The sequence below is a fragment of the Eucyclogobius newberryi genome, unplaced genomic scaffold, assembly GCF_026437365.1.
Source record: "Eucyclogobius newberryi isolate DKJ021-1_F unplaced genomic scaffold, fEucNew1.0.hap1 SCAF_9, whole genome shotgun sequence".
Classification (NCBI taxonomy): Eukaryota; Metazoa; Chordata; class Actinopteri; order Gobiiformes; family Gobiidae; genus Eucyclogobius; species Eucyclogobius newberryi.
In genome coordinates this window covers 10,453,968-10,476,575 of record NW_027316532.1, presented here as the reverse complement: position 1 = coordinate 10,476,575, position 22,608 = coordinate 10,453,968, and the positions used below count along the sequence as shown (strand labels likewise).

Below are 22,608 nucleotides of genomic sequence, written 5' to 3'. Positions count from 1 at the left end.
GTCAGGCCAGAGACCGGCCCGGGATTACACTGGGTTTGGCTTTGAGCTGTCACCAGTGAAGGCCGGGTGAAGATCACTGCAATGGCATTTTATGAGGCAGACTTGTGATCTCTAAATATCTGTAATTATATTAATAGATTCATAGATTTCTTTTTTTTAATGGGAAAAACGCAACATTACATCACATGATGCAAACTGTGTATCTGAACAGGTTTGACCTCCACATGTCATCGTTTTGGCGCCCTCTTGGGAGCGACCTGCATGAAGCACGGCTAATTCAGAGCAGCCTGAGGCCGGGTGCGTTACAGCTGACTGTGAAAGTGCAAAAGCATCTTCTCTGAAGTGGAGCGGGCCAGGCTCTGGTTCTGAGCTCCTCACTACTTTAGAGATGCAAACTGGAGTTCCCAAAGAACAACAGACACACAACAGGGCTCAAATTATAATCTGTTGTCATGAACCTCGGTATAACGATACCAAAATGTGTATCATGGTACTTTCAAAATGAATTCTAAATGGAGTTAAACACGCTGAGTGCTGCATTAAGGTGAATCATTCAAACATGAACATGACATTCTAATGCATTTGCTGTTCTACATAATCCAAACATCAGAACATCAAGTCTATCCACGTATCAGGACACATATTGTTCAAGCTCAAGTTTTGAGTATCAGTATACGTATTGTGAGGTACTATACATAGTACATGTATCATGTATCATGATCTCCAGGTATTTCTTTCGAGGCTTTTAGCTAAAAAGACCACACACGTTTGTTTAAAGCAATGAACAGAAAATGCTCCCTGATTCCACCAAGATCGGCTCCATATAAATTGTTTCTCTTTTATTGTCAAAGCCGTGTATTCCTGAATAGCGTTCTATAAATATTTGCAGAGCAGCAAAGGTGAAGATTCAGATTAAGAACATGTTGAAAACATGTTCCATTTTCAACTGTGAGATATGGAATTAGTTTGAGAGAAACTCTTCCACTTTACCTGTTTCATGGAACTGGGTGGTCCAGTTTGGTCTTTTGGACCAAAATAATACATTATTACACATATTTAAGCTTGAAGTTGAAGGAGGAAAATCTCATTAGATCACTTTTAGTCCTCTTAATAATTCTTTCAATGTCTCATTGTTCCACAGTGGAATACATGCTTACAAATTAGTCCATGTTTTGCTGTAGTTTTTCCAAAAATGCATAATAATGAACGTAGTTCATGCAGATGTTTCCAGGAGCCCTTCAAACACAGCTGCCGAGACTCTTTTTGGACCACTCCTCTCTCCTGGTCCCTAAAGCTGTCACCTCGACAACAGCTCCACCGCTCCACAGAACCACACCACCAGCTCCGGGCCAGGCCTTTGATGCTCACTGATGTTTGCAGTATAAAACTCGATGAACAGGCCATTTGAAAATGTGTTAATAATGGTGGCAAAGTGGCCCGGTCCAGCGCTGAACACTGGGACTATTGTCTTGGCCCCGCTGGAGCCTGTTGCAGAGATTAAGCACCCAGTGAGGAGATGAGGTACAGGGGGAGAGAGGGGCTGGGTCGCAGGGTTGATTTGAAGGGCTTGGATGGTGGTTTGCAGTCCGCTTCAGGGGAGGGGGCTGCTGTGCTCGCACTCTCTTCCTCTCTTTTAAATGAGAAGTCAGCAAGGGCAGCTGGAGGCACGCAGTGTGTTGTAGTGCAGCACGGGGCCATGTGGTTTGTATTAGAGAGGACAGAGAGTCTGGCACCAGCACAGAGAGAAGGAGAGCGAGATGGAGAGAGAGGGTGGTGCACAGGGAGTGGAGGTTGTGTGAAGTTTAGAGATTACTGGACATTTGGATCTCTGATATGAGACCTAATCAAAATATTGAAATGGCCTTTGTACGTTTCAGCACTCTGTCCATGTCCAGTGATCGAGACACAAAGACAGCAATGAACATAACAAAAACCATAAGAAATGAAACAACAATGTGTTCATATTTTGAGGATCAAGTGTCATTTCCAAAGCTCTTATTTTGTTTGTTGCACCCGCTTGACCAGATGCTCAGATTCCACTCATCGATGGACTCTGACCAAGACAGCTCATCGGGAAATCTGCTCCAGCAAAGCCAGGAGAGGACTTCCTGGCACAAACTGCAGCTCTACCAGGAAGCGCAGCAGAGGCAGGCGCAGCTTGTTCACAGACTTCAGGCCAAGGTAACTCTAGACCACATCAAGAATTTGTGTTTTTTTGAGAATGATATCTACATCTTTAATGCCAGGTTCTTCAGTACAAGGAACGATGTGGAGATCTGGAAGTGCAAGTCCTGGAGAAGACCTCAGAATCTGAAAAAATGAGATTGTTGGTATGGATTGCATTTGATCTGCACGCTAACATGAAGCACACAATACAATACATTACTCACATAACATCCTTTATTTTGTCATAAAAGTCGACATAAACCAATTTACTTTACAACAAAAAGGGAATAGATTTGATTACAAAAGACTTCATACAAATTGCTTTTGCATGTCACAATTCTTATTCCAAAATGTAATATGCTTATTAAACAACTTGCTCATTGAAAAGTATTTATGTGCTGGCAATAAACAAAATGTCAGTTTGGTCAAAATTAGGCCTGTGGTTGAATGAAGATTTGAAAAGATAAAGCTGATTAATGTCAGCCTCTGCAGCCCGGAAACAGCGTCTTCATGGAACAGAAACAATGGTTAATGAAGGGAAAGTCCAGGAGCAACATATTCCATAGGCTTTGCATAAAAACCCCTCTATCCTTAAGTTAACTCGGTCACACGCTCTTGTGGTTGCATTTGTCACAGGCTTTCATCCGTCTTGTATATTTAAGGCTGAGGAGCCGCCACGTGTTGAGCATCTGTGCGTTTGTGACCCGGCCGTGGACTTAGAGACATGTATGTTGTGGATATAAAGAAAACATTGTCCCAAATCTGTTTTATGAGCCACTTTTAATGGCAAAGTTCTTTTACTACAGGATTTTTATTGGTTATTCTCAGGAATAGTTGAAAATGGCCATCTGTACTTATTTTGTATTTGCTCACCTGTTTTTGTGCAGTTAAAACGTCACGAGTTTTGAGCCATCTCTATCTGTAAACTGTGACTCCCAAAGCCGAAAAGCATTTCTGTTCTATTTACCTGAATTTAAGGTGAAAAGTAAAAAGAAACACATAGAGAAATGTAATGTTTACAGTATAGTTCATTTCATTTTCAACTTTTGACGTTTTGCAAAGATCTGGAGGTTATATTGAGTCATCAAAATATTATTTTGGGCTTTGGACTTTGCATTCAGAGTCTGAATGTGCAAATTTTCACTGTAATTATGAAGGTCTGTAAATATTAGGCTACTGCTTTACGCAGCAGCGCTACCATGGTGCAGTTTTATTGGGATGCCTGTAGTAATGGTGTGTGTTCAGCTGCAGAGCCACTTGGACTCAGCCCAGCGACAGCAGCGCTCACAAGACGAGCTCAGCCTCCTGATCCAGAGGAAGGACGCCCAGCTGCACGAGGAGCAGCAGAAGTGAGTGAAAGACAAGGTTTCAATCAAATAAAATACATGGAAGACTAACACACTTGTATTTATACAGTGTCTTTTTTGTTCATTTAAATTCATTACTTCATTACTTAATGATAATAGCGTTGCAGTAGTTCTTTATTGAGGCTTTATACCTCTACAGCCTCTACGGCCTTGAAAAAGACTGGTATGGAAAACTGGTACAAAAAAGTGTTGACGCCTCATGGGTCCTGAGAGCAGTATACAAAGTACTTAACCTGGATAAAGGCCTGTCCCGATACCAAATGTTGATGTGCGATACATTTCAATGTATCAATGAACTACTGAAACTATTGCCTCTGACACATTTACTTTAAATCTCTTTCTAAATGTACAATATAATTAAAAACACGAGCTGCAACTAATAAATAGCAGAATGAAACACTTATGGGGTGAGTTAGTGTATATAATGAGTCATAGAAGTTACTTATTCGACCTTCTACAGCTAAACTTTTATTGTACTACAAAGAAATAACAAAAAAGTCCCATAAGTGCAATAAAAAAGTAGCATGGTAAATATTCAGCCGTATATTTTGCCATCTATAATTTGTTGAATGATTTGTCATTATAGTAATTATTGACTGGCCTGGCTAGATAATGAGTAATACAAGAAGAAGAAAGTATAAGTTCCAGTATCTAAAGGTTTCTGCCTTATTTGTGACACATCATTTGTATTTTCTCCTCAGTTGAGAGTGTCATGTCAGCAGACTTAAGCAAAAGCACATAAATGTATTTAACTTACATTGTAATGTTGTGTTGTAACCACTTATTGTGATTACTTTTAAACTCATTCCATAACCTCTTACGTGGGTTTGGCCTCGTGTCAAACACGCTTACAGTAACAGGCTGTGTGTTCAGAGTAAAAAATGATATCAACATTTTGGTAAATTGCTGTACAGTACAAGCAAATCTGGTTGGAATTAAAGCTAAGTTGTGACAGGCTTTATAAAACTGTCACACATGTTCACGCTGTGTGGCTGGTGAGGGTGGATCTACATCAGAGGAAAAAAAGACGCCAAGTGGAGTTTAGGCGGGCGCTGTTTTTGTGACATTTGTCCGTCGGCCAAAAAATGCCCAATGATCCCTGAGACTCAAAGGGCTTGTTATTTCCAGGTGTGCCAGCCTCAGCCAAGTCAACTCTGTGCTGAGGGGCCAACTGGAGCAGGCAGGGGCCGTAAACCAGGGCCTCACCGAGAGCCTGTGGAGGGCCCGGGCCGATCTGGAGCTGTGTGAGGCGCAGATGAGGCGAGAGCAAGAGGTGAGGCAAAATATGCACGGATCACATGAGGATACACAGAAACGTATGAATCTAACACTGGAACTGTGTCGTTAAACGTATGTAGAGTTCATTAGAGCTTGAAATTCCATTCATAGCCAGTTTCATGAATTCATCCTCGTTCCCTGTTCCCGTTGTCTTGAGTTGTTGTTTCCTGTGAAAACATTCCAACTGCTGAAGGGGAAGAAAAATTTGTCTAAACAATCTTTGGTTCGTGTTGTAAAACGGCCACATCTGTTGATTCAGGGAAATCAAATTATTTGCGAGAGGCCAGTGCCCAGCAGTTCCAGAATTGCATCTGTTTGGTATCACAGTAAAAGGAGAGGTGCAGTGGAGTGTTGTAAGCAGCCCCCCACCACCCGTCCCACCACCCCGTCCCATCACATTGTGCTCTTGTGTGCAGAGCAGCGCCTCCCGCCTCGGCCGTGAGCAGGCTCGTGTCAGGGCTCTGTGGCGCCAGGCTGCCTCCCTGCGAAGCACTTTCACGCAGCTAAGGACTTTCACTGACAGGTGAGTGCGGCGCGGTGCCAGAACCCTCCGGCGGTCCGGGATTGCTCAAGAAAACTCCTCCTCCTCTCGCTCTCACACATCTAACTGCAATCCATCTCCCGAGCCAAGGATCAAAAAGAAGCAGGTCATTGAGGTCAGCGCGCCGCACCGCTTCATTGTTTCCTCACTGGGGGGACGAGAGGTGTTGAAATCATCTGTCAGGCCTGACCAAGGGCCTTTTGAAGAGTTGGCCGCGATCATGTTATGCCACTGTAAGCACTGCTGAAAAGTCATTTGCTTGAACTTTGATAGCTCGTCTCATCTCCTCTGACAATAACAGAGTGAGACCAGACATACAATGGAGTTCAAGTCCAGACATACATCTAATTACTAAGACAAACACACTGGCTTTCAACAGACTAATGCCTTTGAACACCGTGAGTTAAAACAGAGTGAAACCAGATTAACTTTTACCTTCATGACTCTTTGTCCTGTTTGTGATTGTTCTGATCAGGACGCTGTCAGAGCTGCGTGGGGAGTGTGGAGCCGTCAGCAGAGAGTTACACGGAGTCTGCACAAACCTGGAGGCCCGAGTCTCACAGGAGAGCGCCCCTCGTGTCGAGGAGTCCGAGCTGGAGAGGCAACTGAGGGCCAAACTCAAAGAAGCCATGCAGTTACAGGGCCGATGGGACGCAGAGAAAGTAGAGCTGAATTCCAGGTATTTGACCAATGCCATTGCAATTAACTGCAGATGTATGTTTTATTTTACTCTTTGTTATGCGCACATTACATAGTATTGTGTTCTGCTACTAGATCAGGTTTTAATGGTGCTCTATGTAACCTTCTCCGCTAGGACAGATCTGTTGGCATCATCTGCTTGTCTCAGTAGAAATAGATATGTTAAATGCCAAAGAGTAGAACAATCCTGGCAAAGTAATAACATCTCTGTGTAGGTGGTGTGTTCTCTACCAGAAACAGATTGCACTTTTAAAGGTGTAATATGTAAATCTCTAAATGAATTCCAACAAGAGGTCATATGTCCAGGCCCACCCTGTGTGATGATGAGGGATCCACCCATACCACAAGTATGTACTGCCTGGTGTTTGAGCCTGCCCCTGGCTCAATGGGTTGCAGGTTCAACCCTCTGAAGACACAGTGTACATGCAAGACCAAAGTGTAAACCCGGGCAACGTGGATTGAGGTGCCGTGGTTGATTGAGGTGCTGTGGGCCTGGTCTTACATGTAACCGATCAATCGGACTGAAGTTTATGTTTTATTGGCATTTATCTGGTTATAGTATATTTGTTTGTTTGATATGTATTTTGTTCTGACAGTGTACGCATGTGTCGGTGTCACCTGTATAAATAAATGATAACGTGCCATTACAGAATACACGCATGTACTTTGGGAACTGTCCTTTCGGATTCCCATTTAAACAGCACTGAGTCTTTATCATGCTGCTGTATCATACCAGAAAAATATTTATGTCCAGAGATGCAATTCCCCGAAATCACTTAGAGTGCATGTTGTGCTTAATATATAAATCCACATCGAGTCACAGCCAGTCCCCAATCGTGCTTGTAAAGGTTTATTAGAAGCTATTTTAAAACATACTTGTATTACATCTGTTCAGTTAGAATGTTCGCTCAAAACAAACACACCAACAATGAATTAGAGCCACACAGTATAAGGCATTAAACACATTGAGATGTGACAACTTTAGCTTATAATAAATGTTTACCTGGGCTTCATATTATGTTATATATGGCCTGTATATTATAAAGCTGTGTATGACAAACTCGCCTGTTTGATCTACTCTCTTGCATGTAAACTCAGGCCGAACTGGACGGACCAGTTTGAGGGGAACGAATTGAGTCTGTGTTTTTTAGCGCATGTCGATTAGTGACTGTGTGTAGTACTAATGCTAAACTAGTGTTACGTTAAATCCTTTGTTTAACGTAACACTCTGGTTTTGTATCGCTGTTCAGTCCCTGTTCCTATCAACTACTGTACTTTTCTAACACTTATGACTGAAGTGGCTCCTCACCAAAGAGGAGCAGGTGAGGGCGGGGCCGCACACCTGATGGGCGGGGCTGCACACCTGATGGGCGGGGTGCACACCTGATGGGCGGGGCTGCACACCTGATGGGCGGGGCGCATACCTGATGGGCGGGATGCACACCTGATAATATATATATAGTTAATATATACATACATTAAATATACCCAAAATACAGTTTCCAACTTCAGGAAACATGATATAGTTATGATGTACAATTTTCAGATCAAATATATATCTTCCTTCCGAGACTAAATAAATATGCCACTTTTTCAGTTGACCAAATGTAACAATGACCAAATTGAACATAATTCACACAACAAATTCAGAAGTTCAGGGGCTATTTGAATAACCACATAATCACAAATTTCAAATATTCAACCAGTCTTTTCTGAGCTCTGAGGTGAGCTGGATATCTGAGTTCAAAGACGATTACAAATGCCACATTCCTGTCATAAGTGAGCTTTGATCACCACTGTGCTCTTCATATTTCCATTTAACTTCTGATGTGGTTCAACACAAAAGGATCCAGGCTTTTTTTTAAATGGAATCTGATTTCCCTTAGGTCCTTTGATCATAACACTCATGTCAGAGGGTCATTGTTCAGATTGTGCCCAGAGAAAAGTGTATTGTAGAAACATTGGGGGCCATCAGGGGAATTATGTCAGGGTTAAAGAATTTGATAGAATAGTATATATTGCTATATATAAATATATATATCTATATATATTATCTCCAACCAACACTGGTACACACACACACACACACACACACACATATACATAAATAGATAGATAGATCTATATATACAGCTTAATAATATAAAGGGATTTTGCAGCAAGCAGTGCATTTTTATTTTAGAAACTATGACAACAACAAATATAACAAATATAATAACATGTTAACATTTTTGAAAACACATTAAACTTCATGTTTGATCATGTTTTCGCTCTTATTCTTGATTTTTTTTCAGAGTCCTGGAGTTGAGCGACACAGTCAAACATCTACAAACCCAGAGCAGTGTGAAGGACGCCAGCCTGGACGCCATGCAGAGCAGCCTGGACAGGATGGTAATCAGGGCGGGGAGGTGCCAGATAAACCACTGGTAAAAGGGGGTTAGATCTGGCTCTGGGCTGGACTTTGGGCTCTCGTGTGATAAAGTCCATAACTTCCTTGTCTCGAGAGCTGCCAGCTGGGCAACGTCAGGAGAATTCTGTGTGTGTTTATCTGACCTTATTGGTTTCCTGTTCAGGAGATGAGAAGAGCAGAGGATAAAGCAGAGATGGAGGCACAACAAACAGAAACCCACGCTCTGCAAAAGGTCATACGTCACATTCACCAGGTCAGACATGTGTTCAGTTTAATACTCATGTAAGCAAGCCTCCAATCCCTTACATATATTTAAATTATTATAATCTTCAGATGGTAATTAGTGAAGCTCATAACGGCAGCAGCCCTGACGGTCCATCCAGCTTCCTTCATCATGGTTGGTCTCCTCTCAGAAACCCCACACTTGCAGCTGTTCAGAGCGCTCTTTCTAAACAACAGACGCAAACACAGGTCAGCACCATGTCTTTTTTTTTTTACAGATGTAGTAACAGCAATTCAATTCAATATTTGAAGTGTATCCTCCCTTTGAAGGACCTGCGTGTGAGTCTGGATGATGCTGTGGAGCAGGTCAGCGCGCTGCGAGCCAGACTTCAGGAAAATGACGCTGAGAGGAAAGACTTAGAGCTAAAGATCCAGGAGGCTCAGAGGGAAAGTCAAGAGGTCCAAACGACTCTGGAGGGAAATGTCAGGGAAAGCAAAAGATACCAGTGCTCACTAGAACTCATCTCAAGGTGTGTGTCTTCACTTTAGCTGTCCAACAGAACATTTTAATATTTGAACATAGTAAGGTTTACATGCTTCTGCACCAGTTTACCATGTATCTGTAACTTCTCCCAGTGAAAAGAGCGGTCTGGAGAAGCTGGTGTCAGGACTGCGGCAGGAGGTGGACTCACAGCGACTGGAGCTGGGCAGAATGAGGGGCTCATCACTGGAGCTGCAGAGACAGAGGGACGTCCTGAGGCAGCACCGCGAGGACCTCCAGCTGCAGCTCACACGACAGAGGACGGAGGCCCAAAGGAGGTACAACCGGAGTCATCACTGTCACCAAACATTGTCCTCAAAATCTGCTTTGTTTATAGGACAGATCAGGAACACATGTCACTGCTCTGCCACACAACCAGTTTGGATTATAATGTAAATCATTTACATTACATTACTGCAGTTGTGCAAGAGAGATGTGTTTGCCATCTCAGGTTTCATATGCAAAAATGATTAGTGGGAAATTTAATATGGACATGTAATCCAAGCAACAAATGTCAGGGGGAAACTTTGATAAATACAATTTTGTTGTCTTTCAGTGAGAGGAGTCTTGAGGAACTTGAATCAAAGCATTCTGATCTACGTAAGGAGCTGGTGATGGTTAAAGAAGCTTTGAGTCAAATGACTCTCCAAAAAGAGCTGTTAGAAGATGACAAGGCCAGTCTCTCTCTGGCTCTCAGTAAGGTAAACCAAAGACTTCCTTGGCATCTTTTATTCATTATTCTATTCATTTTCACCTAAATCAATAACCTGTTCAGATTGAGTCCCAGTTCACCGTACAGGAGCTCGCTCTGGCCAAAATGCAGAATCAAGAGGCTGCACTAAAAGACTCTCTATCCAAGATGGCCGCTCTGAGCGAAGGCTTGGCCAAAGACAAGGTGGAACTCAACCGGGTTTTGCTGCGGGTCAGTCACTGAACTCTGAACTTTAATCATGTAAAAACATCCCTAACACAATGGGTTTTTTTTCTTTCGTTTTCCCCTTCAGACGGAGAGCGAGAAGGCTGAACTTGGAGAGCGCCGGCGTGAAGCTGAGGAGGAGCGCGCCGCAGCCAGAGAAGAGGCCAGACGGCTGCAGCAGGACGTGATGAATCTTCTGGCAGAGAAACAGGCTCTGGAGAAGTCCTTCAGCCACATGCAGCGAGTGCTTCAGGAGCTGGAGGCTGAGCTCAGGCTGCTGCACACAGAGAACACGCAGGCCACAGAGCAGCTCGCTCAGGTTTGCCTCAGCTGCTCAGCTAACACGATCGTATTAATCGCTCTCAACACGTTTGTGGCGCCTGTTGTCACGTTATAATGAATTGCACACGCAAGACACATCTGCACTGTCTTTTGTCTTTCCAGGGGTATATGCAGATCATTTGTATCCTCACCAAGTGCTTTATGGGAAACTTGGGACCGAACAAGCAAGGAATTCTCATGAACAATGTGAATCTGGAGATGATAAATAGAAAGGCATATAATATCCCGAGGGGGTTTAGTGTAACATTGATTAAGCACCCAAAGTCTTTGCTTAGCACATCCAGATTTACCTACCCTGCCTTTGAAAGAATGAGAAGAATCCAATGTTTTATTTTCTGTTCTCAATGTGAAACTGGGATTCCTATGTTTCTCCCAACTAAGAATATTACAAACCTAAACATTTTTAAATAATATATCTACTAAAATAAATCTATGCCAGAAACAATCCCTGGGGTGGTTAATATAATACATCCATGGTTACACCATCCTCAGGTTTAATCTAATTATTACTACTCTAATCAAGTGTTCTTTATTCTCTTATGTATCAAGCACAAAGTATTTAATACTGACTCTGAATGAAGTAACAATTTGTTAAAATGACTTTATTTTACTACATTAGAATGACTTTGAAATGGGGAGTTCCCAGATGATGGGGATCTATATCATGAGTTCACCTGGAGAGCTATGGGGGCAGATGTGTGATGAGCCAAAGAAACCGTACGAGCAAATTGTCACAGAGAGCCAGACTAGCGATGCTACAGCTATGCTAACTGGCCCCGTGGCGGCTCTGGCCCCGTGGCGGCTCTGGCCCCGTGGCGGCTCTGGCCCCGTGGCGTGGCGGCTCTGGCCCCGTGGCAGCTCTGGTGGCTCTGGCCCCGTGGCAGCTCTGGTGGCTCTGACCCCGTGGCGGCTCTGGCCCCTGCTTCCTCATCAAACTGAGCTCCAGCTGCGGCTCTGATCCAGGCGAGGATCGACCCAGTGATTTTGGGCTCTTTGGAAGTGAACTAATGTGAAAACTACGGCCTTGGGGCCAAATGTGGCCCTCAGACCATTTTTTGTTGGCCCTCCGGCTTCCTGCTAAGTTGATCCAAACAACTTAAAGTATGTTTTATTGTGAAATTGGAAAAATTCAAGCCTTTTGATGTTATATCAACCTGATATTAATGTCCCAAGTCTTATTAAAGATGTGGAGGCATCGAAACAATGTCAAATGAAAATCTCGAATGATTCACTTTGTCATTCGACAAATTTGACATTGTCGGGTTGTTTGTGGCCCCCTGCTTCGTATACATTTCAAAATGCGGCCCTCTGTGTTAAAATGTGGGGCCCCCCTGCACTAGATGTATGCATCATCTAAATTCTAAGACTAACAAACTGGATCCACAGGAAAAGGAAATCTCTGATTTGAAAGACACAATCTCTATCCTGCTGGCTAACATGGCGTAGCTAATTAGCCAGGTTTGCGTCCTGTCGGATCATGTGGACGACCTGGAGAATTGTGTTTACAGAAGCAATCTGCAGATTGTTGGTCTTCAGGGGACACTAGAGGGTCAAATGTGGAGGCGTGGATCCCCAATTATCTAAAACTTACAACAAAATCTAGAAAAACAAAGCTTGACCTGCACACGATGTGCAGCTCTAAACAGTGTCCACGATTATACTGAAGCTCCATAACTTTGGTGATAAACAATTATGTCTCGCCAGTCGCCGCGGATCAGACCAGAGCAAACGAGCTCCACGTTTATTTTTTCAACTTCACATTGTTGAATATGTGCAGCTTATCCCGCACGGCTGAGACTCATGGATGGTAAAATAAAACACTTGACGGCGTCGGCTTTCGCAGATATGTTTCCGGATCCCTGACGTGATCTCTTTTGTCCTTTTTTCAATGAAAGGACCTGGACTTTGTTGGAGACATGTATTTGCCTGATGTCGGCCAGTATGTGAAATGTTCTATTTCACCCTGGAGAGAGACAGAGACCACGAGAATGGACTGTTTAGCAAGCTTTATTACGTGAGTTATTTAGCGCTCAGACCCCGGGGGAAGACGTTGCAATCATGGGCGCTCCATGATCTATTTGTATTAGATGTCTCCCCCCGGAGCCTGGAGACTGGTGGTGGTAGATGTGAAGAGAAGGTAGAGGATGAGGGGAATGTAGAGGAGGAGCTGGGGAGGCGGTGGGTCGCAGTACGGTTTGAGCGGTCGATCCATCTGCCTGAGGGCTTAAATGCGACCGCCTGGGCGCTGATTGGGAGCGGGGAGGAGTCACTTGAGAGCGTTGATTGGGGATGAGGAGCAGGTGCGAGGGCCATGATGCAGACGCCCCCTGACCTTTCACCCTGCTTCTTGGCCGGGAAAAACTGCATAACCTCTTTGGGATAAGCGCAGAAACCTGGGAGAGTCCATGGTGAAGTGAGGGATCTGACTCTCTCAGACGGACAGGCGGGCGCCCGCTTGAGTGCGATGATGGCGCTGGGGAGAGGGGTCCTTCCATGGTGGCCAACGCCCGGACTGGGTGCGTTGGTTGAGCTGGGGAGCGGGTGGCCTTGACGTAGATGGGTGGAGTTAGGTCTTCCAGGCTGAATTTACGCAGGCTTCATTACCGGAGGCCTTTTTTTTACCTTGAAAATGTTTTTTTGGGATCAGCCAGAGCTTTTTGCATTTTTTTTTACATGAGCTCTTTTTTGCAGTCTTTTTTATTGTGTTCTGCTGTTGTACTTCCTGTGTTTCTGTCGTGGAGCAAGAGCAGATGTGCAAGACTCATTTTAACATTGGAAAAATATTTTAAGATTGTTAATAATGTGATAAAAGAAAAAATAGATATTATATCTCTACAAGATGGGTTTCTTGTAACAACTTTTATTAATAAAATGTGGTTATATTAAACTTTCCTCATTTCATTCCTCATACAGAGGTGAATGTTTGCCCCAGATATATCTATATATATCCAGACTCTCCCAATGTCCATCCCCAATCTGATATTTGATGAGTGGAATAAAACAATCTCTTGATGTATAAAATGGGAAGCTAGAAAACCAGAAACTAAAACTGTGGTTGCAGGAGGCGCATCATCATCATGTGTTCTGGGAGTGTCCTGTTCATCACAAATATTGGACTGAACTTAACGAGGCACTGCAGACCCACTCAATTTAAGAACTGCGTATTTGGCCTCAAAACTCCTGGATATATTTGCAATATACTCCTAGCATCAGGGAAGAAGGCCATCCCCCAAAAAATGTATTTGTTTTATCTTGTTTCTTTCTTTCTTTTATTTAATTTGTTATATTTGGTCTTGTTCAGTTTCTTGCTTTTGTTATACTATATTTTAAAATAAATGAATGAATTAATGAATAAGAATAACTTTGAAACGCATGGCATTGATATATTGTAAACCTAATAGTTTTGTAGTCAGAAACAAACTCACCTCAAAAGCTCAGTTGAGTTTGAATTATTCACAGTTATTATGAGAGTTGTTTTATTTTACTTTCCAACTCTAGGTTCTGGGCTTTAAGCTGTTGTAAAGATAAATTACACCCCACCAATCATTTTTGTTTGGCTTGAGGCGGTCCATTTGTTATGCAGTTCCTTTAGGTTCCTTGTGTTTTGTTTAATTAATGCTACATAAATAATATCCATGGCATTGGAATACAGTGTTCTCCTGCATAAATGAAGGGTAAGTGGTAATACTTTAGCCAATGTATACTTATGACGCAATTATAACAGGCATTTTCCCGAATGTAATGTAAATAGTTTTATTTGAGTTCAGAATTTATGGTATTGATTATAAAAAAACACTTTCCACTGTTATGGTTCTGTTACAGTTATTACAGTTATTGAGTATTACAGTTATTGAGTATTACAGTTATTGAGCGTACTGAAGTGTGTTTGTGCTTGTATTTGTCTCCAGGTCCACAAGCAGATGCAGAGTGTTTCAGAGGAGCTGTGTAAGTGCAGGAAGGAGCTGGCCACTCTAGGCGTGGCCTCGAAGAGAGTGTCCAGTGAGCGGGATGAGGTGGTCAGGGACAGGGCTGCGCTGGAGGTCAAACTGAGCTCTGCTGAGCGAAAGGTTTCCGACCTCATGGACAACCTGGCAGCACTAAGGTGTGTTTGTGTGTTCAGACTACACTTCTACAGTGACACCAGTTGTACATTCAAATGTCCATTTATTATTTCTATAATTGCAGGTTTGCAATAGTAAAAAAACCTAAAGATTATATCTCATCTCAAAAGAATTTTGATTAATTGTACTTCAATTAAAAAAGGTTATAGGATTGAAAATGACTCTTAATAAAATGCTGCTTTAAGTGTGTTGCTAGAATGTATTCATGATTACAGTCGTTACCAGCTCATGTCTGATTAGGCCAAAGGAAACAACAGTTTCAAGCCAAATAGTTATGTTTGGATTATTGCGTTTTATCATTTTACACTGGGGGGTTCAGTCCATTTGAGCTAATCCTTGTTTTTGTTTTGTTTTTTCAGGTTGAAGCAGGAGTCACTGGAGACCTCACTGTTTGAGAGGACGGAGCTCGCTTCTTCTCTGGAGGCCGAGTGCAGCAGGATGGACGGCGAGAGGCGCAGTTTACTCGCTGCTAACGAAGCCTTGACGCGTGAGTAGCCCGCTCCCTCTGAGACCTCTCTGTCCTCAGGGGAGGCCCTGTCCCACAGTCCAGGGGAGGCCCCGTCCCAACAGTCCAGGGGAGGCCCCGTCCCAACAGTCCAGGGGAGGCCCCGTCCCAACAGTCCAGGGGAGGCCCCATCCCACTGTCCAGGGGAGGCCCCGTCCCACAGTCCAGGGGAGGCCCCATCCCACAGTCCAGGGGAAGCCCCATCCCACAGTCCAGGGGAGGCCCCATCCCACAGTCCAGGGGAGAGCAGTATTTCATGTGTGAGCTCCACGGCAGCTGGACCTCAGGATGTCCACCACCGCCACAAACGCACATGGTTAAGATAAGAGCTGTTCAAACATGGAGAAGCACAACCACAACCACCACAAGTACAAAACTATATCAAGTTATTGTGTCTCCCAGTTCTAAAAAGTGAAAGTAAGTGTATTTATTGCTAAATACGGAATGAAATGTTTTTATTGTGATGACTCTAGATAATCAATAACTTATAGATAAACAGATCAGCTTCTTATTTTTCTCTGGGCTTTCGTCATTAGCCTATTATACCAAACCTTTTTTCTTTTTTTTTATCGCATCAGCAATTGGAGACTAAACAGCATTGTTTAAAGTTGGTGTTGTGTCCAGACAGTGAATGTTTTTCTGTTTCCAGGTGAAGTTGCAGAGACGTGTGCAGATGCTGAATGTCAGTTTGAAGCTGCCGCACAAGAGCGGTGTGAACTGGAGGAAAAGTTGGCTCAGATGGAAAGGAACAAAGAAGCAACACTGAAACAGAACGATCAAAGTCACAGAGAGCAACTGGAAGCTGTGCAAAACCAGAAGGTACGTTTTAGTTAGGAGTACTTTTGTTTGTGTGTGTTAGCACGTTAGTAAGTGTGTGTAATGTGACGTGCAGGAGCATGAACTTGCAGAACTAACTGCTCTGAGGGAGCGAGCCGAGGAAACACTGAGGAGACAGTGTGAGGAGCTGCGGTCGCTCCATCAGGAGGAGCTGCAGCAGGTGCAGGAGGAGCAGGCCAAACTTCAGCAGGAGTCCAACCAAAGCCTCCTGAACGCCGAGAGCGACAAGCAGCATGTGTGTGGTTGGACATTCCTCGTAGCTTATGAGCCCTTCTCAATACAATATGATATTGTTTGTTCTGGTGACGGAGAGGTTGATTGGTTCAGGGCACATGTAGGACGACTTATTCTTTACTCTTGAACTGCTTTATACCAACTTTCTCCTATAGTTTTTCTCTTTTGAAAGCATGAAACTTTTGACAATGTTCCTGTTTGTTGTTTTTACCTCAACAAAATGTACGGTAGAAAAAAGATTGAGCTCGTGCCAAACTCTATCCTGATATAATCCATGTCAGTAAGTTGTTAGTTTACAGTGCAGTTTGACCTTGTGGTTTCTCTGTGCAGGCGCTGTCCCAGATGGAGGCGGAGAAGGCTGCCCTCTCTGAGAAGCTGGCAGCGCTGCATCAGGACCTGGCTGCGGCAGAAATGGAGCTGGAGCGCATTAAAAGGGAGGCTCACAGCAAACAAGAGCAGGACAAGGTAAAAGGACCATCATGTTTGTATTTGAAAGACATGGAGTCATGAATATTGAATACATGTTCCAGAATGCACTGGATTTCCTTCGCTCTGAGCTGCAGAAACTACAAGCTCAATTTGAGGAGTCGCTGGATTCACATGAGGCTGACAAGAGGAGCTTAAGTGAGCAGATAAAAGAGATAACTGAGCAAAAGGAAAGTGGAAAACTGGAGGTGAGAATATTTAAAGCATTTTAGCCCCTAATTTTGCAATTGTAACTGCAGTATAGTACCGCAGTATAGTAGTTTATTTATATATTCAGTCTATTTATATTGTTCATGTTAAACATTCAAATCAACAAACAAGTCAAAGTCCTCACAGATTTCAAATCACCCAATAAATGACACTGAGGGATTGTACAATCATGGAAATGGATGGGAAATTACAGCAGTGTTTGACTTGGCGTAAATATGAGTCTTTGGATTTGCCTTTGCTGGAGAAGGGGGAGTTTTTACCAATTAGTCCAGAGTGGGGGAGAGCCATTTACCAAAGGCCACTGTGTACATTGGCTTGTACCACAGAGCTTTACTAGCATCAGGACGCCTTCAGGTGTGTAGTCCACAGGGCCATGATCTACAAGGCAGAATTCCTGCTGCACGCTCTCGCTCTCTCTCTCTCTCTCTCTCTCTCTCTCTCTCTCTCTCTCTCTCTCTCTCTCTCTCTCTCTCTCTCTCTCTCTCTCTCTCTTTCTCCCTTTACAAAGTTCCTGGTATAAATTTGAGCTCCACTGACCTTAATATAAACAGAAGAGTGCAATTACACTACAATTTGAGCCAAGTGACATACATCTCCATGTTAAATGAACGCAGTAAATCTCATCTCTTGGGGTTGGCTGAGGTCAGAAAAGCAGGCCAAGGGTCGTTGGGCCTTTTAGTAAAACAACAACCTCAAAACCACCTCATTAGATTCAGGCAGAGCTGAGAAGTATTGCTTTAAATGACGGGAAAGTCAGGACAGGGGGATTGTTTATCAGTTTGGTTTCGGTAAAAAGACTAAATGGAGCATCGTTCTGTCTCTTTAGTCGTGTCCGATTGTAGTGAATGAGGCTGTGGAGCAACGTTTGAGGTTTGGATCCCGGCGTTCAGCTGTAGATCAAGTCATGCTTCTGTGACGCTGTCGGATTTGGCTGCCAAGGTCTACTCCATTCCATGTTTAATTATTTTTACTAATCCCATCTCAGCATTCTCATGTCAAGCTGGGACAAAGGAGGAGTGTGAATGTATGTGGCGCTTCAAGAGAGAACTTAGGAAGGCAAAACCAAATGGAAAGAGTGAGAACGAGATGGGAGGATACGGTCCCTGGTACCAAAATATGAAATCAAAGTTTGAGTTAACCCCTTGTGTAAATAAGCGGGTGGGGGAGTGTTTATTTTCTCCCTTGCAGCAGCGAGAGGCGGGCTCCACCGGGACGCTGGGTCCCTCTGTCTCATCCACATAACACAACACTGCTGCCCTCATATGTTCTGCCCCTTCCTCCACTCCCCTCCACAAAGGATCAGATAAAATAAAGTATAATTGGCTGGATCCGCACTAGCTTGTTTTTTCTCACATTCAATTTTATGAGAAGAAAAAGCATCTTGTGTGGCCCCTGAGTACAGCCCTTCTCCTGGTCCTGCTCTTCATCCTCCCTCCACCCCTCTGTGTCGGTGTGGGAGGGCGGCTGTTTATCATGTTGCACTCTGTGGATTCTTTACACTTGAAGCAGCAGCACAGAGATGAGGAAAGACAGCGCCTTGAGCCCAACTGGCTCTTATCCATGCCAAGATAAGCTGCGTCCTCCCTGTTCCTCACACTAAACATAATGCCTTAAAACAAAATATAGGTCACAGAGTAGCATGAGATTGTCCATACAGCGTTTGGAGTTCTAAGAAACACTTAATTAGGTTAAAATGTACAACAGAGAAGAGAAAATGAGAGTTAGAGTAACGCTTGTGGTATTGCAAATGAAAATAAATAAACTGTATGATGATATTCTAAGCTTACATGCAGATTGCACATTCTAATGCAAAACTTACATTTTTGTTGAACGTGAAGGTTGAAGGCCTTTGTCGACAGTTAAAAGAATCTGAAGATGAAGCGGTCAAACTCGAAACGGAGCTGATCGATGCTCACCGAGCGCTTCAGGAGTGCGTCCAGGAGAGAGATCAGCAACACAAAGAAATGCTGGACCTCAAAAGACTCTTGGGAGACGAGACCAGGGAGAAGGAGGCAATTCAAGAGACAAACGATGAGCTGAGGATTCTCATTAAGAAAGCAGAAAGTGATAATAGCAGGTAATTTTTATGGCTGGAAATGTTGGGTGTCGAGTGTGTCATTTTTGTTAAATTCTGATGTTTTTGTATGAAAAGCTTGAGACGGAATGCAGAAGAGAGAGAGCAAAAAGTCTCCATCTTAGAAGAATGTAGAAGTTCAGTTCAACAAGAGGCCACTACTCTACGGAGCACTTTGAGAGAGCTGGAGAGATCTCGCCTGGACGCGCGCAGAGAACTGCAGGAGCTGCGCCGACAGGTCAAATATCAACACTTTCACTTGTTTTTTATCGTCCTTTATATGCACAAAAGTAAAATGTATCATTGTGTTTAAAATCCAGGTGAAGAGCCTTGATGGAGAAAGCAAACAGCAGAAACAGGAGCTGGAGGATCTTTACGGTCGTATTTGTCAAGAGGAGCAGAAGGAAGAAGAAGCACGACTTGAGGCTTTCACTCTCAGACAAAGACTGCTGGAGAGTGACGCTGGTCGAGACGCAGCGCTCGGCGAGGTAGGAACCACAAAAAACAATGTTTACACCTCATGTGGTTAAACTTGTGAACGGGGCTGCACGTTCAAGGACTCATGTTGGTGCCAGAGGATTGTACAATGCTGATCCGTTCTCCAGGTCGCAGGATTGCAGCGTCGTGTGGTTGAACTGGAAACAGCTGAGCATCAAAGCAAAAAACGTGTGCAACAACTGGAGACCAATCAGCTGCAGCGTGAGCAGAGGCACCGAGAGACCGCGGTCCAGCTGGAGGGGGCGCTAGAAGACGCCATGGTCCAGATCAGGCAGCTCTCGATGCAGGGAGACCTCAGTGAGAGCAAGACGCAGGGCCTGGAGAAGCAGCTCGACCTGGGCAATGCCAGAAGGAGAGATCTGGAGACTCAGCTGGCCGGGCTGCACTCAGCGCTGCGCCACACTGTGCTTAATAACTCCACCCCGACCACCAATGGCTCCCACAGAAGATCTCCATCACCGTGGAGAAAGCAGTTTAAAAGTACGTCTACAGGTGTTTGTAGTGTCATGTATTTTGAATGATGTCGCTAGAATCCATATGTTCTTTGTCAGAAAGCATTAATGGAAGCGAGCGGAGTCCGACAGAGGCTGGAGAACTGGATGTGGAAACAGTGCAAATTGTGCTCCAGGAGCTGCAGAAGGAGCTGAAGGAGGCGCGGAGAGACAGGGTAAATTTGTACTGTGCAAATATCGTTACCGGTTTACTATTTTACCATCTTAACACACTGCTGTTTGTTCTATATCATTCTGCTTTAACCTCTGACGTAGGATGAAGCATGGGCTCAACTTGACAATCTAAGATATCAAGTGACAGAGCTTCAGGACAACCTGAAAAAATCTTTGGGTCAAAGTGAATTATTCCAGAAGTCTTCAAAGCAATCAGAGGCTGGTAAGCTTTGTGTTATCCAAATAAATGTTACTTAACTTCTGTCTCTATCATCTGAATAAGTTATATTATGTTTTAGGAAAAAGAGAGGTGGAAGAACGCTTGCACAAAGCTCTGACTTCTTTAACTCTTCAGGAAGAAGCAGTGCAACGAACTGAAAGAGAGAAGAGAGGCCTTCAGGATGAAGTGACTCACCTTAAAAACACACTTCAATCAGCAGAAGCAGAGTCGAGAGCACAGCAAGTAAGTGCAAATGTTGAATATTAAAACATAAAACCAACTATTTCTTTTGCCTTAGTCCAAAACAAATATGTTCTTTACCTAGGATAAGCTGGAGCTGTGTCAGAGCGCGGGATCTCGGGCCAGTGCTGAGCAGCAGAAGCTGAAGGAGGCTCTTGAGGCAGCTGAGAGTCAAGTGAAATACCTGGAGTTGTCCCAGCGCACCCTGGAAGGAGAGCTCCAGAGAGCTCATCTCCGAGCAGCTGAGCAGGACGCCCAGGCAGGCGCTCTGCAGCTCCGACTGAACGAGCTCCGGAGGCGGCTGGGAGAGAGCGAGGACCAGTGCTCCGCTCTGAGGCTGAGCGAGCAGAGGCTGAACACACAACTGTCTCAAACTGAAGCACAGGAGGCTCTGCTGAGCGAGCAGCTCCACAAACTGTCTTCGTCTGTGACTGACAACCACAGCAGCACCGAGTCTCTACAGGAGCAGGTCGTTCAGCTACAGAGCGCTCTGACCGCCAGTGAGCAGGACAGGCGCACACTGCAGGTACAACCGGCTCAAACCCTGTCACCAAGAACACTGTGTCAAAGTCTTTTATAACACATTCAACCAATTCCTCCTTTAAGGATTGACAATATTTACTTTCTTTGATTTGCAGTGTCATAATGTCCCATCTCCAGACAGACTCTTTTTATTTACATTACAGCTGAACTTTTCCTAAAGGTTTTACACATGCAGCAGTTCATGTTTGAGCAGCTCATCAATTCTCTTCTCGGGAGAGCGAGAGCTTTGGGGCTCCACATTCGGGATATTGTGCAAACAAAAACATGCAATGCTTAGAATAAATCTGTAACTTTCCTTGAAAATTATTGGGTTTTGTAGGAAAAAATAGTTAACATATACTTATATAACATATATTCAGACCATGAATGTCCCACAGTATACATATGAAAGAATAGGATGAATAACAGTCAAGTTTATGTTAAAACTCAAATTATTTTATGCAGGAACATCTGGATAAAATGCGAGAGGCTCTTTCTGAGGCTAAGAAACTGAATCATTGTCTAAAAGAAAGGACACAGAACATGCAAATGAGTCTGGAAGACTCTGAGCTCAAACGCTCCGAGCTGGAGAGAGTTCAGAACGCACTGAAAGAGGTAATTTAAACAGGACATTTAGACATAGATGTATATTATTAATGTTCACTGTGTTCCAGGGCTTGATCCAGCAAAATACAGGCTCTGAGGGCCAGTGGAGAGTGCAGCAGCTCCAGCAAGAGAAGAATGATCTGCAGGAGAAAATAAAAGCTCTCCAAGGCGCTTTGCAAAAGGTTCAGAGCGAGAGGACCGAGATGGAGCGAAAAGTGACACGACTGAATAAAGACAAATCAGCTCTGAGGAAATCCATGGACAAGGTGAGAAGCATCAAAACAGTAAGAAATGTAGATTTTATCATGGCTCTAGGCACCAACACGTCCTTTTGACTGATTTAACAGAAACATTTAAGGAACTGACAGGAAATCCACTCATGGGTTTATGTTGTATCTTATTGATATTAATATTTAAAATACTTTAAAATGTAAATGCCATTTAACAGGTTTTCTATTTAGTGCCAAACACCAAAACAAAGACCAGTATCTGCTGCCATGACAACACAGTCTACAGGTGTGCAAACGTGTGCATTGCAACCTCATTTAAAACTGTTTGCACCCTCATTTCTGGTGTGTTATTGCCACTTAATTGAAGAGTATCATGTGAAAATCAGATGCACCCTCAGTAAGTTTGGGCTGGACCCGGGCCTGAGTGGAGCAGGATTCTTGCTGCTACTGTACAAGGCCTTAAGTCCTGAGGAGACCTGAAGAGTTCCAGAGTTATATGAGGTAAAAGATCTGAGGTACTAAAGGTTATGCAGCCAAGCCACTAAAAGCTTTAAATGCAATAAAATCCTCTTACCGTCAAATCTAAAACTGTTGGAAACACTTTTAAGTAAAGGGTCCAGAACTGGAGTCATGTATTTGTTTCGAGCAGTAAGAAGTAGTTGTGCCGTTGGTGTCGTA

General features: G+C 43.7%; 1 protein-coding gene across 1 annotated transcript in view; it reads left to right on the top strand.

The window, feature by feature from the left end:
* Positions 1–1,421: 1,421 nt before the first annotated feature.
* Positions 1,422–22,608, top strand: part of crocc2 (ciliary rootlet coiled-coil, rootletin family member 2) — a 22,568-nt gene continuing 1,381 nt past the window's right edge. The window contains exons 1-31 of the mRNA XM_072439310.1: positions 1,422–1,508; positions 1,993–2,181; positions 2,247–2,330; positions 3,412–3,515; positions 4,662–4,806; positions 5,228–5,334; positions 5,828–6,031; positions 8,346–8,442; positions 8,625–8,714; positions 8,795–8,932; positions 9,014–9,213; positions 9,320–9,502; positions 9,781–9,925; positions 10,000–10,146; positions 10,229–10,459; positions 14,391–14,584; positions 14,963–15,090; positions 15,758–15,927; positions 16,001–16,180; positions 16,510–16,644; positions 16,710–16,853; positions 18,714–18,952; positions 19,028–19,187; positions 19,270–19,437; positions 19,555–19,927; positions 19,999–20,114; positions 20,215–20,335; positions 20,412–20,575; positions 20,658–21,098; positions 21,560–21,709; positions 21,769–21,966. Of these exons, the coding sequence (XP_072295411.1) occupies positions 1,422–1,508; positions 1,993–2,181; positions 2,247–2,330; positions 3,412–3,515; positions 4,662–4,806; positions 5,228–5,334; positions 5,828–6,031; positions 8,346–8,442; positions 8,625–8,714; positions 8,795–8,932; positions 9,014–9,213; positions 9,320–9,502; positions 9,781–9,925; positions 10,000–10,146; positions 10,229–10,459; positions 14,391–14,584; positions 14,963–15,090; positions 15,758–15,927; positions 16,001–16,180; positions 16,510–16,644; positions 16,710–16,853; positions 18,714–18,952; positions 19,028–19,187; positions 19,270–19,437; positions 19,555–19,927; positions 19,999–20,114; positions 20,215–20,335; positions 20,412–20,575; positions 20,658–21,098; positions 21,560–21,709; positions 21,769–21,966 (5,232 nt within the window). The remainder of the gene's footprint in view (positions 1,509–1,992; positions 2,182–2,246; positions 2,331–3,411; positions 3,516–4,661; positions 4,807–5,227; positions 5,335–5,827; positions 6,032–8,345; positions 8,443–8,624; positions 8,715–8,794; positions 8,933–9,013; positions 9,214–9,319; positions 9,503–9,780; positions 9,926–9,999; positions 10,147–10,228; positions 10,460–14,390; positions 14,585–14,962; positions 15,091–15,757; positions 15,928–16,000; positions 16,181–16,509; positions 16,645–16,709; positions 16,854–18,713; positions 18,953–19,027; positions 19,188–19,269; positions 19,438–19,554; positions 19,928–19,998; positions 20,115–20,214; positions 20,336–20,411; positions 20,576–20,657; positions 21,099–21,559; positions 21,710–21,768; positions 21,967–22,608) is intronic.